The sequence below is a fragment of the Salmo salar genome, chromosome ssa03 (assembly GCF_905237065.1).
Source record: "Salmo salar chromosome ssa03, Ssal_v3.1, whole genome shotgun sequence".
NCBI lineage: Eukaryota > Metazoa > Chordata > Actinopteri > Salmoniformes > Salmonidae > Salmo > Salmo salar.
This window is the reverse complement of record NC_059444.1, coordinates 9820200-9834568: the sequence shown is the minus strand read 5'-3', so window position 1 is coordinate 9834568 and position 14369 is coordinate 9820200. Positions and strand designations below refer to the sequence as shown.

At 42.9% G+C, this 14369-nt stretch overlaps 1 protein-coding gene across 6 annotated transcripts in view; it reads left to right on the top strand.

Annotated features, from left to right (window-relative positions):
* Positions 1-155: 155 nt before the first annotated feature.
* LOC106598065 (abl interactor 1) overlaps positions 156-14369 on the top strand; it is a 55082-nt gene continuing 40868 nt past the window's right edge. For 2 of the 6 annotated variants that reach the window (XM_045714470.1, XM_045714468.1), the window contains exon 1: positions 156-353. In XM_045714470.1, the coding sequence (XP_045570426.1) occupies positions 237-353 (117 nt within the window). In that variant the 5' untranslated portion in view covers positions 156-236. The remainder of the gene's footprint in view (positions 354-14369) is intronic. The other 4 variants (XM_045714471.1, XM_045714467.1, XM_045714472.1 and 1 more) reach the window with 2 other exon arrangements.

Sequence of the window (14369 nt, the reverse complement as noted above, 5' to 3'; positions counted from 1 at the left end):
TTCAACAAGCCACAATCGAACTCAAATTCAATTGATCCACAACTAATCGATGTATTATCTCAACCAATCACAGTTGACAACGAGTTGCCGAGCGCGGTAAAATGTAACAGTGATCAAATCGAGGCCAGAAATCCCACAATACCAGGCGGGGGAGCCCCTTTCTCACCACACCAAAAAGCATCATCGCTTTGCCTCATTGAAAGGAAAGGGAGGAGAGAAATGCAGAGAGATGTAAGATGGCAGAGCTACAAATGTTGCTAGAGGAAGAAATTCCGGCCGGTAAACGAGCGCTTGTGGAAAGCTACCAAAATCTATCGAGGGTTGCAGAATACTGTGAAAACAATTATGTACAGGTAAGGATAATTAAATCGCTGATAAAATGTTGAATTATATGCGGAATTCGTCGGATTTGTAGCCTAATGTTCAAGAACTGAGTGAAACCGGGGACAGGAAATGTTTCTTCCAGACCTCTAGACAGATATCTAAATCACGAAATAGGCTTTTGGCAATGTAAAAAAATAAATAAAAAGGCGACCTAATCATTATATGCTTAAAACTGTGGTTACCATCCCGAGCTCTATTTTCATATAAGAGCACTGTTCGGGTGGTTGACCACTCTTGCGACCATTCTTCACCAGCCATTTGATATCAATTTACAAAGCTGTTGGGGACTATTCAGAGGGTGTGTCGTTGTTATGACCAAGGCTTGTCACTGACTGCATTCTCGTTGATAGGTAGGCTATCGAATAGGCCAAATGGTTTTATTCGTTTCATCATTATACAACCAGGACTCAGGTGTAGACGTAACATAGTAAACGTAAATCGGGGAGCCCATCGATTAGTAGTTTACGTTACGTATGGTACGTATTAATTTGTGGATGTACATCATCCATTTCGTAAGATATGCTACGATTTACAATTCGTATGATATGCTACGAATTACAATTCGTACAATAGGTTATGAATTGCAATTAGAGAATAGGTTATGAATTTGCAAAAACGTATGATATTGTAACGACCCTGGGTTTATAAGCGCGGATATCAACTCTGCCGTTTGAGCAGGCTTTTTTCCCCCTAAGGTTTTCCCCCTAAGGTTTTCCCCCTAAGGTTAGGTTTAGAAGTTTGGTTAAAGTTAGGTTAAAGCATTAGGGGAAGGGTTAGCTAACATGCTAAGTAGTTGCAAAGTAGCTAAGAAGCGGTACGTTTTTACAAAGTTGCTAATTAGCGAAAATGCTAAAGTTTTCTGTAATGAGATTCGAACACGCAACCTTCGGGTTGCTAGACATTCGCGTTGCTAGACATTCGCGTTATCACTGTCTATCAGATTGACATTGTGGCAATGGATTGCAAATGCCATAAAGCACATTTCAGACTCAAATGTGACTTGCACATTTGATTTGTGCTCCACGAGTGTGCCTGAGAATGTAATATTACTTTACTCCATCGATTTTTTTTGTTCCTCTCTCCCAGACAAATGGATTACATTTTAATAATCTGGATTATTGTCTGTGTATTGGATTAAGAACATGCTGCCATTGTTTACACACACCTGGCCTAAGCTTTTACTGTCAACTGGTCCAAAAATGTGAAATATAAAAATACAAAATGGCGGCAGGATCAGAAATGCCGTTTTGTTGAGGCTCTGACGATGACTCTCACAGAACAGCTGGAGATGTAAGGAGCAACCAATGGGGCCACCGGTTACGTCATATTGTAGCATCCAGATGAACCCAGCGGTGCAGTTGGATAGCTCATCAGTGATGCCATTGGGGAACACTACAGGTCATGAGGCTTGCTATAGCACCTTTATAACCAAATAATAGAAGGACACAGTACCCATCAAAAGCCTAATCCGTAATGACAGGCAAACTACTTAATTTAAACATCTAGTTTTACGTCATCCAGCTTCAAGTCAAGCTTGTAGGCCTCAAACTAATAATCTCTGTTTTCTTATCTATAAAGGAAGGAAACCCATAAGCAACCGTATTTGTCACAGCTGAGGCCCCACCCTAAATCCCCCTTCACATGATATCCTACTGACTCATCGATGAATCATGAATGTGTTAAGGCCGTGCCCTCCACGAGTATTTCTTTTTTATTAAGTAGCAGCAGGCCTATCTAACTAGTATAACCTGAAGGGCCCCTAGTTCTAAAGTACCAGGTTAGTATAATGTGGGTCTCCCATCACAAGATAAAAGACTGATTAGTATTGGTAAAGATATAGGGGTTTGGAGATTAGGGGAGTTGTAGCAGGTTAGTATCATTGTGTGTTTTCCACCGTAAGGCACCACCTACCCTGATGAAAGAGGGTTAGGTTTGGTAAAGATATAGGGGTTTGGAGATTAGGGTCAGTTACTATCATGTGTGTTTTCCACCGTAAGGCACCACCTACCCTGATGAAAGAGGGTTAGGTTTGGTAAAGATATAGGGTTTGGAGATTAGGGGAGTTGTAGCAGGTTAGTATCATGTATATTTTCCACCATAAGGTACCACCTACCAAGATGAAAGAGGGTTAGGTTTGGTAAAGGGGTGATTTTGACTGCATGGGGCAGGGGAGAGCAACAACATATGCAGTTGCAGACTGAAAGAGAGAGAGAAGGTGGTTCAGCTTCTGAGCATTAATCAAGTGTATGACTCTGAATGGAGAGCATTATTACCGTGGTTTCCTTCCAGGTGACATTTCTAGACCTCTGCAATTAGCTTGATTCTGTGGGAATTGTCCCACTCTGTTGTCTACCCTAGGAGAATCTCAAATCCCATTGGAGGAAATTTGTAATTTTGTAATTTTTATTAGGATCCCCATTAGCTAACGCCATAACGCTAGCTAATCTTCCTGGGGTCCAACACCAATTAACAAAACATTACAAACAACCACAATCAAGACTTCACAAACATTCAACAAGTAGACAATACAGATAATTAAAATACCTGACAGGAAACACATTTAACATTCAGTTGATGCTTTCTATTTCCTGTCCAGTCATATGGTCTATCACATTAGATGTTCTTTCTATTTCCTGTCCAGTCATATGGTCTATCACATTAGATGTTCTTTCCATTTCGTGTCCAGTCATATGGTCTATCGCATTAGATGTTTTTTCTATTTCCTGTCCAGTTATATGGTCTATCACATTAGATGTTCTTTCTATTTCCTGTCCAGTCATATGGTTTATCACATTAGATGTTCTTTCTATTTCCTGTCCAGTCATATGGTCTATCACAATAGATGTTCTTTTATTTATTTCTTGAAGGTGGATTTACTTTTTCCCTGAGAAGTATGGATTGGTAAAGAGTTCCATTCAGCTATGGCTCTATAAAAAACTGTAGATTTAAGTTGATTTGTCCTTGGCTTGGGTTGTCTTAGCTGCCCTGAATTTGCCTGTCTGGTTTGGTGGTTATGCGTGTTGCCAGCATGTACTAACTGGCCTGAAAAATACTGTGGTTTTTTGAAAAATATAACATTCCTAAAGAAAATCAGAAGACTGGACAGTAATTAGTTTTTAACGTGAAGCCATGAGAGATTCTGATGCATTTGGATAATATTCATACGGTTAGAGCAGGAGGTCAGAGGGGAAGGACCTCAGGCTTTCTCATCCAGTGGGTTTTGAGAATGAGGCGAGAGGAGAGAGGATGTGAGGAGTATGCAATTGAGATTCTCCCCATGACATCCTCCTCCTTTATTCCTGTTCTCTCTCTTCTGGGGAATGAGTGTGACTCATAGCTTTAATAGGCTATCTGGTTGGAGCTATACTGAGTGGACATAACATTAAGAACACCCGCTCTTTCCCTGACATAGGCTGACCAGGTGAATCCAGGTGAAAGCTATGATCCTTTATTAATGTCACTTGTTAAATCCACTTCAATCAGTGTAGATGAAGGGGAGGAGACAGGTTGAAGAAGGATTTTTAAGTCTTGAGACACTTGAGGCATGGATTGTGTGTGTGCCATTCAGAGGGTGAATGGGCAAGAAAAAATATTTAAACGCCTTTGAACGGGGTATGGTGGTAGGTGCCAGGCGCACCGGTTTGTGTCAATAACTGCAATGCTGCTGGGTTTTTCACGTTCAAATTTTTCCATGTGTATCAAGAATGGTCCACCACCCAAAGGACATCCAGCCAACTTGGCACAACTGTGGGAAGCATTGAGTCAACATGGGCCAGCATCCCTGTGGAATGCTTTCGTCACCTTGTAGAGTCCATGCCACAAAGAATTGTGGCTGTTCTGAGGGTAAAAAAGGGGAGGGAGGTGCAACTCAATATCAGGAAAGTGTTCTTAATGTTTGATATACTCAGTGTATATGGAGATGTGAACCACGGATACCAGTTCCTGTCTAGATGGAGTGAATCACTGATACCAGGTCCTGTCTAGACGGGGTGAATCACTGATACCAGGTCCTGTCTAGACGGGGTGAATCACTGATACCAGGTCCTGTCTAGACGGGGTGATTCGCTGATACCAGGTCCTGTCTAGAAGGAGTGAAAACTGATACCAGGTCCTGTCTAGAAGGAGTGAAAACTGATACCGGGTCCTGTCTAGAAGGAGTGAATCACTGATACCAGGTCCTGTCTAGAAGGAGTGAATCACTGATACCAGGTCCTTTCTAGAAGGAGTGAATCGCTGATACCAGGTCCTGTCTAGAAGGAGTGAAAACTGATACCAGGTCCTGTCTAGAAGGAGTGAATCACTGATACCAGGTCCTTTCTAGAAGGAGTGAATCACTGATACCAGGTCCTGTCTAGAAGGAGTGAAAACTGATACCAGGTCCTGTCTAGAAGGAGTGAATCACTGATACCAGGTCCTTTCTAGAAGGAGTGAATCACTGATACCAGGTCCTGTCTAGACGGAATGAATCAGTGATACCAGGTCCTGTCTAGACCGAGTGAATCCAGGTCACAAGCCAACGGAGGAGAGTATGGAGATCTGCCTTCCTCTGGAAAATGGACATCCAGCCAACTTGGCATAACTGTGAGAGGCATTGGAGTCAACATGGGCCAGCATCCCAGTCCATGGCACAAAGAAATTAGGCTGTTCTGGCGGCGGGGGGGGGGTGCAACTCAGTGTATGCTTCAGGATCAGTTCTCTCAATGGCAGTCCTCAACAATCGCCTACTTATGTTTGAGCATGTCCTCAGGTTCTAGGTTGTCATAATTCAAGCCTACGCTCTTAATTGTGTTTGATTGACCCATTAATAGACATCATCATCTCATCATGTTCAGGCGACCTGTTTCGGATGCTAACACATGTAATTAGTGGAAAATTAGATGAGAAATGAACACCACAGGTCAGTGAGTATTGTACACACCATTGGGTGATTAAACTGTCATCAGCTATGCAGAGGATCCCTAATACAACTATTACACAGGATTTGAAGTAGATGGGGTAAAGGGGGTCAAATGTGTTGAGTGGGATGGTTTTCCCTGTCAGTTTCCCCTGTGCTATGGATTCAGATGAGCAGTCTTGTGTTGTAATGTACTATCACTTACAGATGTAGGATCTTAATTTGATCACTATTTTGTTGCTGAGACTTTTCCTACACAACAGGAAATGCAAAGTTGTAATGTATTCAAGGTATAAAAAGCCTTCTAAAGTTTGTAATTTCCACTTTTTTTGTAATTTCCAATTTGCCCTAACAAAAAAACGTATCAACCCCTACAAAAAATGTCCATTTTATTCCACATAATATTTCTAATTTCTTGTTGCTGCTGGATTATTTTCCTGCTATAGCAAACTGGCTCAAATTTAAAAAAAAATAATCCTAATATCTGCAGTGATCACTATCATGAAATTACTTCAGTTGACAAACAACTTCAAACAATCGTGTCCCCTGGAGAATATTTTTTATCTTAGAATTACAATATTAACTACAGTAGGGAGTGTTTTGCTGTGGTTTTACTTGCTTTCCTCCGGTGATCAAGTGTTGATGTACAAGGCCTTCAGAAAATATTCATACCCCTTGACTTATGACACATTTGGTTGTATTACAGCCTGAATTCAAAATGGAATACGTCTTTTTTTTGCCTGTGCTTAGCTCCATTCCGTTTCTTTTTTATTCTGAAAAAAACTCGCCAATCCTTAACGATTACAAGCATACCCATAACATGATGCAGCCACCACCATGCTTGAAAATATGGATTGTGGTACTCAGTAATGTGTTGTATTGGATTTGCCCCAAACATGACACTTTTGTATTCTGGACTAAAAGTGAATTTTTGTCACATTTTTTGCAGTATTACTTTTGTGCCTTGTTGCAAACAGGATGCATGTTTTGGAATATTTGTTTTCTGTCGGCTTCCTTCTTTTCACTCTGTCAATTAGGGTAGTATTGTGTTGTAACTACAATGTTGTTGATTCCTCCTCAGTTTTCTCCTATTGGCTTCATGGTGAAATCCATGAGTGATTTCCTTCCTCTCTGGCAACTGAGTTAGGAAGGACACCTGTATCTTTGTAGTGACTGGGTGTATTGATACACCATCCAAAGTGTAATTAATAACTTTACCATGCTCAAAGGGATATTCTGTGTCTGCTTTTTTCTTTTTTACCCATCTACCAATAGGTGCCTTGGAAAACCTCCCTGATCTTTGTGGTTGAATCTATGTTCGAAATTTACTGCTCGACTTACAGATACAGTGCATTCGGAAAGTATTCAGACCCCTTGACTTTTTCCACATTTTGTTACGTTACAGCCTTATTCTAAAACGGGTTAAATTCATGTTTTTCCTCATCAATCTACACAAAATACCACATAATGACAAAGCGAAAACAGTGTTTATTTGTTTTTTGTGCAAATGTATTAAAAATAGAAATACCTTATTTACATAACTATTCATACCCTTTGCTATTGGACTACAAATTGAGCTCAGGTGCATCCTGTTTCCATTGATCATCCTTGAGATGTTTCTACAACTTGATTGGAGTCCATCTGTGCGCAGACCAGCTGGCTGGAGTGTTTACGGACATATTCAATCTCTTCCTATTCCAATCTGCTGTCCCCACTTGCTTAAAGATGTCCACCATTGTTCCTGTACCCAAGAAAGCAAAGGTAACTGAACTAAATGACTTGCGTTGAGAAGCTAGTTAAGGATCATTTCACTTCTACCTCACCTGACACCCTAGACCCACTTCAATTTGCTTACCACCCCAATAGTTCCACAGACGATGCAATTACCATCGCTCTGTACACTGCCCTATCCCATCTGGACAAGAGGAATACCTATGTAAGAATGCTGTTCATTGAGTATAGCTCAGCATTCAACACCATAGTACCCTCCAAGCTCATCATTAAGCTCGGGGCCCTGGGTCTGAACCCCGCCCTGTGCAACTGGGTCCTGGACTTCCTGACGGCCGCCCCCAGGTGGTGAAGGTAGGAAACAACACCTCCACTTCGCTGATCCTCAACACAGGGGCCCCACAAGGATGAGTGCTCAGCCCCCTCCTGTACTCCCTGTTCACCCATGACTGCGTGGCCCCACACGCCTCCAACTCAATCATCAAGATTGCAGACGACACAACAGTAGTAGGCCTGATTGCCAACAATGATAAGACAACCTACAGGGAGGAGGTGAGGGCCCTGGGAGAGTGGTGCCAGGAAAATAACCTCTCGCTCAACGTCAACAAAACAAAGGAGCTGATCGTGGACTTCAGGAAACAGCAGAAGGAGCACGCCCCATCCACATTGACGGGACTGTAGTGGAGAAGGTGGAAAGCTTCAAGTTACTTGGCGTACACATCACTGACTTTTTCTATTGTGTTATTTACTGTACGTTTGTTTATCCCATGTGTAGCTGTGTTGTTGTTTTTGTCGCACTGCTTTGCTTTATCTTGGCCAGGTCACAGTTGTAAATGAGAACTTGTTCTCAACTGGCCTACCTGGTTAATTAACCTCTTACATCTAGACGTTCCGCTAGCGGAACACCTGCTCAAATATCCAATGATAGGCGTGGCGGGAAATACAAACTACTCGAAAATCCGAAAACTTCAATTTTTCAAACATATGACTATTTTACACCATTTTAAAGACAAGACTCTCCTTTATCTAACCACACTGTCCGATTTCAAAAAGGCTTTACAGCGAAAGCAAAACATTAGATTATGTCAGCAGAGTACCTAGCCAGAAATAATCAGACACCCATTTTTCAAGCTAGCATATAATGTCACAAAAAACAAAACCACAGCTAAATGCAGCACTAACCTTTGATGATCTTCATCAGATGACACTCCTAGGACATTATGTTATACAATACATGCATGTTATGTTCAATCAAGTTCATATTTATATCAAAAACCAGCTTTTTACATTAGCATGTGACGTTCAGAACTAGCATTCCCACCGAACACTTCCGGTGAATTTACTAAATTACTCACGATAAACGTTCACAAAAAACATAACAATTATTTTAAGAATTATAGATACAGAACTCCTTTATGCAATCGCGGTGTCCGATTTTAAAATAGCTTTTCGGTGAAAGCACATTTTGCAATATTCTGAGTAGATAGCCCGGCCATCATGGCTAGCTATTTTGACACCCACCAAGTTTGGTACTCACCAAACTCAGATTTACTATAAGAAAAATTGGATTACCTTTGCTGTTCTTCGTCAGAATGCACTCCCAGGACTTCTACTTCAATAACAAATGTTGGATTGGTTCCAAATAATCCATAGTTATATCCAAATAGCGGCGTTTTGTTGTGCGTTCAAGACACTATCCGAAGGGTAAAGAAGGGTGACGCGCCCGGCGCGTCTCCTGACAAAGAATTTCAAAATATTCCATTACCGTACTTCGAAGCATGTCAAACGCTGTTTAAAATCAATTTTTATGCGATTTTTCTCGTTTAAAAGCGATAATATTCCGACCGGGAGTCGTTGTTTTCGTTCAAAGACTGAAAATGTAAACATGGAGTCGTCTCGTGCACGCGCGCGCCAGTCTCATTGTTCTCAGATCGACCACTTACCAAATGCGCTACTGTTTTTCAGCCATGGCCTGCAAAGTCATCATTCAACGTTCTGGCGCCTTCTGAGAGCCTATGGGAGCGTTATAAAATGTCACGTTACAGCAGAGATCCCCTGTTTTGGATAGAGATGATCAAGAAGGCCAAGAAATGGTCAGAGAGGGCGCTTCCTGTTTGGAATCTTCTCAAGTTTTGGCCTGCCAAATGAGTTCTGTTATACTCACAGACACCATTGAAACAGTTTTAGAAACTTTGGAGTGTTTTCTATCCAAAGCTAATAATTATATGCATATTCTAGTTTCTGGGCAGGAGTAATAATCAGATTAAATCGGGTACGTTTTTTATCCGGCCGTGAAAATACTGCCCCCTATCCATAAAAAGTTAAATAAAGGTGAAATAAATAAAAATTAAAAACTGACGATCTGAAATGGTCCACACAGACAGTGTGGTGAAGAAGGCGCAACAGCACCTCTTCAATCTCAGGAGGCTGAATGTAACGGGCGTCGTATAGAGGGGACCAAAGCGCAGAGTGTTGAGTGCTCATTATGATATTTATTAACTCAAAAAGAACACTAAAGACAAAATAACAAACGGAAACGATCAACTTACAGTTCTGTCAGGTACAGAGACTAAACAGAATACAACTACCCACAAACACAATAGAAAAAACGCCCAACTTAAATATGATCTCCAATTAGAGACAACGTGAACCAGCTGCATCTAATTAGAGATCATCCCAAAACTCCAACATAGAATTAGAAAAACAAGAACTAAATATAGAAACAAAAAAACATAGAATGCCCACCCATATCACACCCTGACCTAACTAAACAGAGAAAAAACAGCTCTCTTAGGTCAGAGCGTGACAGTACCCCCCCCCCAAAGGTGCTGACTCTCGGCCGCAAACCTGAACCTATAGGGGAGGGTCCGGGTGGGCATCTGTACTTGGCGGCGGCTCTGGTTCGGGGCATAGCACACCCACCGCCCGCTGATCCCCCCACTTCTGTGTGTCCAGAGGAACCAGACCGTGGATCATCGCCGGAGGCTTTGGACCGCCAACCGCCGCTGAAGACTCTAGGCTAAAGGCCGCCGCTGAAGGCTCCGGGCTGCAGACCGCCGCTGAAGACTCCAGGCTGCAGACCGTCGCTGGAGGCTCCAGCCTGGGGAGCGTTACTGGAGGCTCTGGGCTGAGAAGCGTTGCTGGAGGATCCGGACTGGGGAGCGTCGCTGTAGGCTCCGGACTGGAGAGTGTCGCTGGAGGCTCCGGACTGGGAAGCGTCATTATAGGTTCCGGACTAGGGACCGTTGCTGCAGACTCTATGCCATGGATCATCTCTACAGGTTCTGCGCCTTGTATCATCACTAGAGGCTTCGTACCATGGATTATCTCTACAGGCTCCGGGCCATGGATCATTCCTACAGGCTTCTTGCCATGGATTATCCCTACAGGCTCCAGACCATGGATAATCCCTACAGGTTTCTTGCCATGGATTATCTCCACAGGCTCCGGGCCATGGATTACCTCTGGAGGCTTCGTGCCATGGAACATCCCTACAGGTTCCGGGCCATGGATCATCACTACAGGCTTCGTGTCATGGATCATCTCTACAGGCTTCGGACCATAGATTATCACTGGAGGCTTTTCTCGAGGAGCTGGAACAGGTCTCACCGGACTGGAGAGACGCACTGAGGACCGAGTGCGCAGAGCAGGCACCGGACGTACTGGGCTATGGAGGCGCACTGGAGGGAGAGTGCGAGGAGCAGGCACCGGACGTACTGGGCTATGGAGGCGCACTGGACAGAGAGTGCGAGGAGCAGGCACAGGACGTACTGGGCTATGGAGGCGCACTGGAGGGAGAGTGTGAGGAGCAGGCACAGGACGTACTGGGCTATGGAGGCGCACTGGAGGGAGAGTGCGAGGAGCAGGCACAGGATGTACTGGGCTATGGAGGCGCACTGGAGGGAGAGTGCAAGAGGCAGGCACATGCTCACCACAATAAGCACGGGGAGTTGGCTCAGGTGTCACCCCTGGCCCTAGACCAGGTATCCATCTCTGCCCGGGCATGCCGCTTGATCCAATCGTGGTGGGTAGTTCTGTAACGTGCGTCGTATAGAGGTGACCAAGGCGAGGCGTGTTGAGTGCTCATGATTATTCTTTAATGAAAACGAAACACTTTTACAAAGAAACAAAATGACAGCAAACAGTTCCGTCAGGCAGCGGACAACAAAACGGAAAACAACTACCCACAAACACAATAGAAAAACCCCCCAACTTAAATATGATCTCCAATTAGAGACGACGTGAACCAGCTGCCTCTAATTGGAGATCATCCCAAAACTCCAACATAAAACTAGAAAAACAAGAACTAAAACATAGAAACAAAAAACATAGAATGCCCACCCATATCACACCCTGACCTAACTAAACAGAGAAAAAACAGCTCTCTTAGGTCAGAGCGTGACACTGAAGAAATTTGGCTTGGCCCCTAAAACCCTCACAAACCTTTACAGATGTTCAATTGAGAGCATCCTGTCGGGCTGTATCACCGCCTGGTACAGCAATTGCACCACCCTCAACTGCAGGGCTCTACAGAGGGTGGTGCAGTCTGCCCAATGCATCACCGGGGTCAAACTACCTGCCTTCCAGGACACCTACAGCACTGTGCCTGCCTCTCACAGGAAGGCCAAAAAGATAATTAAGGACATCAACCATCCAAGCCACTGCCTGTTCACCCCGCTATCATCCAGAATGCTAGATCAGTACAGGTGCATCAAAGCTGGGACCGAGAGACTGAAAACAGCCATCAGACTGTTAAATAGCCATCACTAGCCTGCTTCCACCCAGTTACGCAACCCTGCACCTTAGAGGCTGCTGCCCTATATACATAGACTTGGAATCATTGGCCACTTTAATAATGGAACACTAGTCACTTTAATAATGTTTACATACTGCTTTACTCATCTCATATATATATATATATATATATATATATGAGTAAAGCAGTATGTAAACATTATTAAAGTGACTAGTGTTCCATTATTAAAGTGGCCTATATATATATATATACACTGTATTCTATTCTACTGTGTTTTAGTCAATGCCACTCCGACATTGCTCAATCTAATATTTATATATTTCTTAATTCCATTCTTTTACTTTTAGATTTGTGTGAATTGGTTTTAGATACTACTGCACAGTTAGGTACACCTGCGCTGTTGGAGCTACAAACACAAGCATTTCGCTACACCCGCAATAACATCTGCTAAATATGTGTATGTGACGATTTGATTTGTAAAGCCCCTCCGGCCAAACCCTCCCCTATTCCGGACGACTCTCAGCCAATTGTGCACCACCCTATGCAACTCCCGGTCAGGGCCGGTTGTGACACAGCCTGGGATCGAACCTGGGTCTTTAGTGACGCCTCGATGCAGTGCCTTAGACCGCTGCACCACTCGGGAGCCGTGGCAAAACGCTTTTTGGAGTGTGTGGCTCTTGGTTCAATGTTTAAAAGGAGAACGTTCTGGCCTTATAGACTGGCTGCCCCTCAGCCTGGTTCCTCTCTAGGTTTCTTCCTAGATTCCTGCCTTTCTAGGGTGTTTTTCCTAGCCACCGTGCTTCTATATCTGCATTGCTTGCTCTTTGGGGTTTTAGGCTGGGTTTCTGTTTAAGCACTTTGTGACAGCTGTAAAAAGGGCTTTATAAAATACATTTGATTAAAATTTGATTGATGGTCAATAGCCTAATCCTTCTCTGTCTAACACTGAGATGTACCGCTTGTCCTCAAGGATCCTGAATTGTATGTGTGCCCCCTTGCCTTATAGTTAAATAAAGCCACCACTGCAGAGGAGACAGACATTCTCCCAAATTCATTCACTCAGCCCATTCATTGTGTTGACTTAGGTGCTTTCAATGATAAGGCTTTAGCCATGGTTTGATTTCTAACGAATGCAAAATGTAATTATGGGTATTTAAAGTCACTCATTCATACTGTACTATTATTCAGATGAATGAAAGCATTGGGGATATACACTTAGTGCACGAAACATTAAGAACACCTTCTCTTTATATGATATAGACTGACCAGGTGAATATTCAATATTAGGAATTTGTTCTTCATGTTTGGTATACTTAGAGCTGTTGTGGTGACCGTATTACCGTCACACTTGCGGTCACGATGCATGAAGGTAGCCAAATTCCAAGTGACCGTCACAGTAATTAGGCTTCTCCAAGCTCTGAAGCTGATTATGGTCATTAGCAGTCTACCAAACTTGCAATCTGCCTGGTACTCAGCACTCTATTGTCCCTTTAATCACTCTTGACATCAATGAAAATGTATTCGAAAATCTAATCAATCACTTCATGAGAGCCCATGAGCTCATGTTGCGCAACATTTCAATAAGCTATGCAATTGTGCGAGAAAATAGAGTGATGGCCTCTACTAAAAAGAGGAGGATCAGCTTTCTATAGGCTAGGCCTACTTTATTTATTTGTCAACTTTCCTAATATTAAACACATTGCTTATATTTACAACAGAAGTATAGCCTACCTGGCTGGCATGAAAATAAACCCCAGGGAAAAGCGTCCTTCGTTCGCTATTTAAGTGCATAGATGCCATGTATTTTTTCCCGCTGCCTCTCTTTCTATTCAGGTGCATAATAATGGGCCATTCTAAAGTAAAACAAATTTCACACATATATTATTTACTATAGGTATTCCCAAACTAGTGTACGGGATACGCGCAATGCTATCGGGGTATGCCAAATAAAAATGTGATTCATTTTTTTTTAAATGGGTTTTTTCTTCACATTTTCAAACAGTTCATTTATATTTTCCAACTGGGCTATACATTGGGCGAGTTTTTTTCTCTTGCCTGAGTAGCCTCGTTTCACTGCCAAAAATAAATTCAACCATCTAGTGTTCAGCGAAATAACAACACAATGTCAAATACAGGTAGCCTAGTCAAATAATTAACATCCAATCACATTAACCGTTACTCTCTCAGGGGAATTCCACTAACGGTCCGTATGTAGCCAAACGTAGCTGCTGCTTGTGTTGGTATCTGTACTGATGCCGCAAAAGACATAGTGGAGTGGTAACACGCGTGCAAGCAGTTGCTCCCGACGCCACTTGGGTTCACTGCAGCATTCACCGAGAGGCTCTTGCGCCAAGGGAATGCCTGACAGCTTGAAAGATGTTTTGGACACTACAGTGAAAATGGTTAACTTTGTTAAAGCAAGGCCCCTGAACTCTCGTGTATTTTCTGCACTATGCAATCATATGGGCAGCAACCATGTAACACTTTTACAACATACAGAAGTGCGCTGGTTATCAAGGGGCAAAGTATTGACACGTTTTTTTAAATTGAGAGACGAGCTTAAAGTTCTTTACTGACCATAATTTTCACTTGTCTGACCGCTTGCAT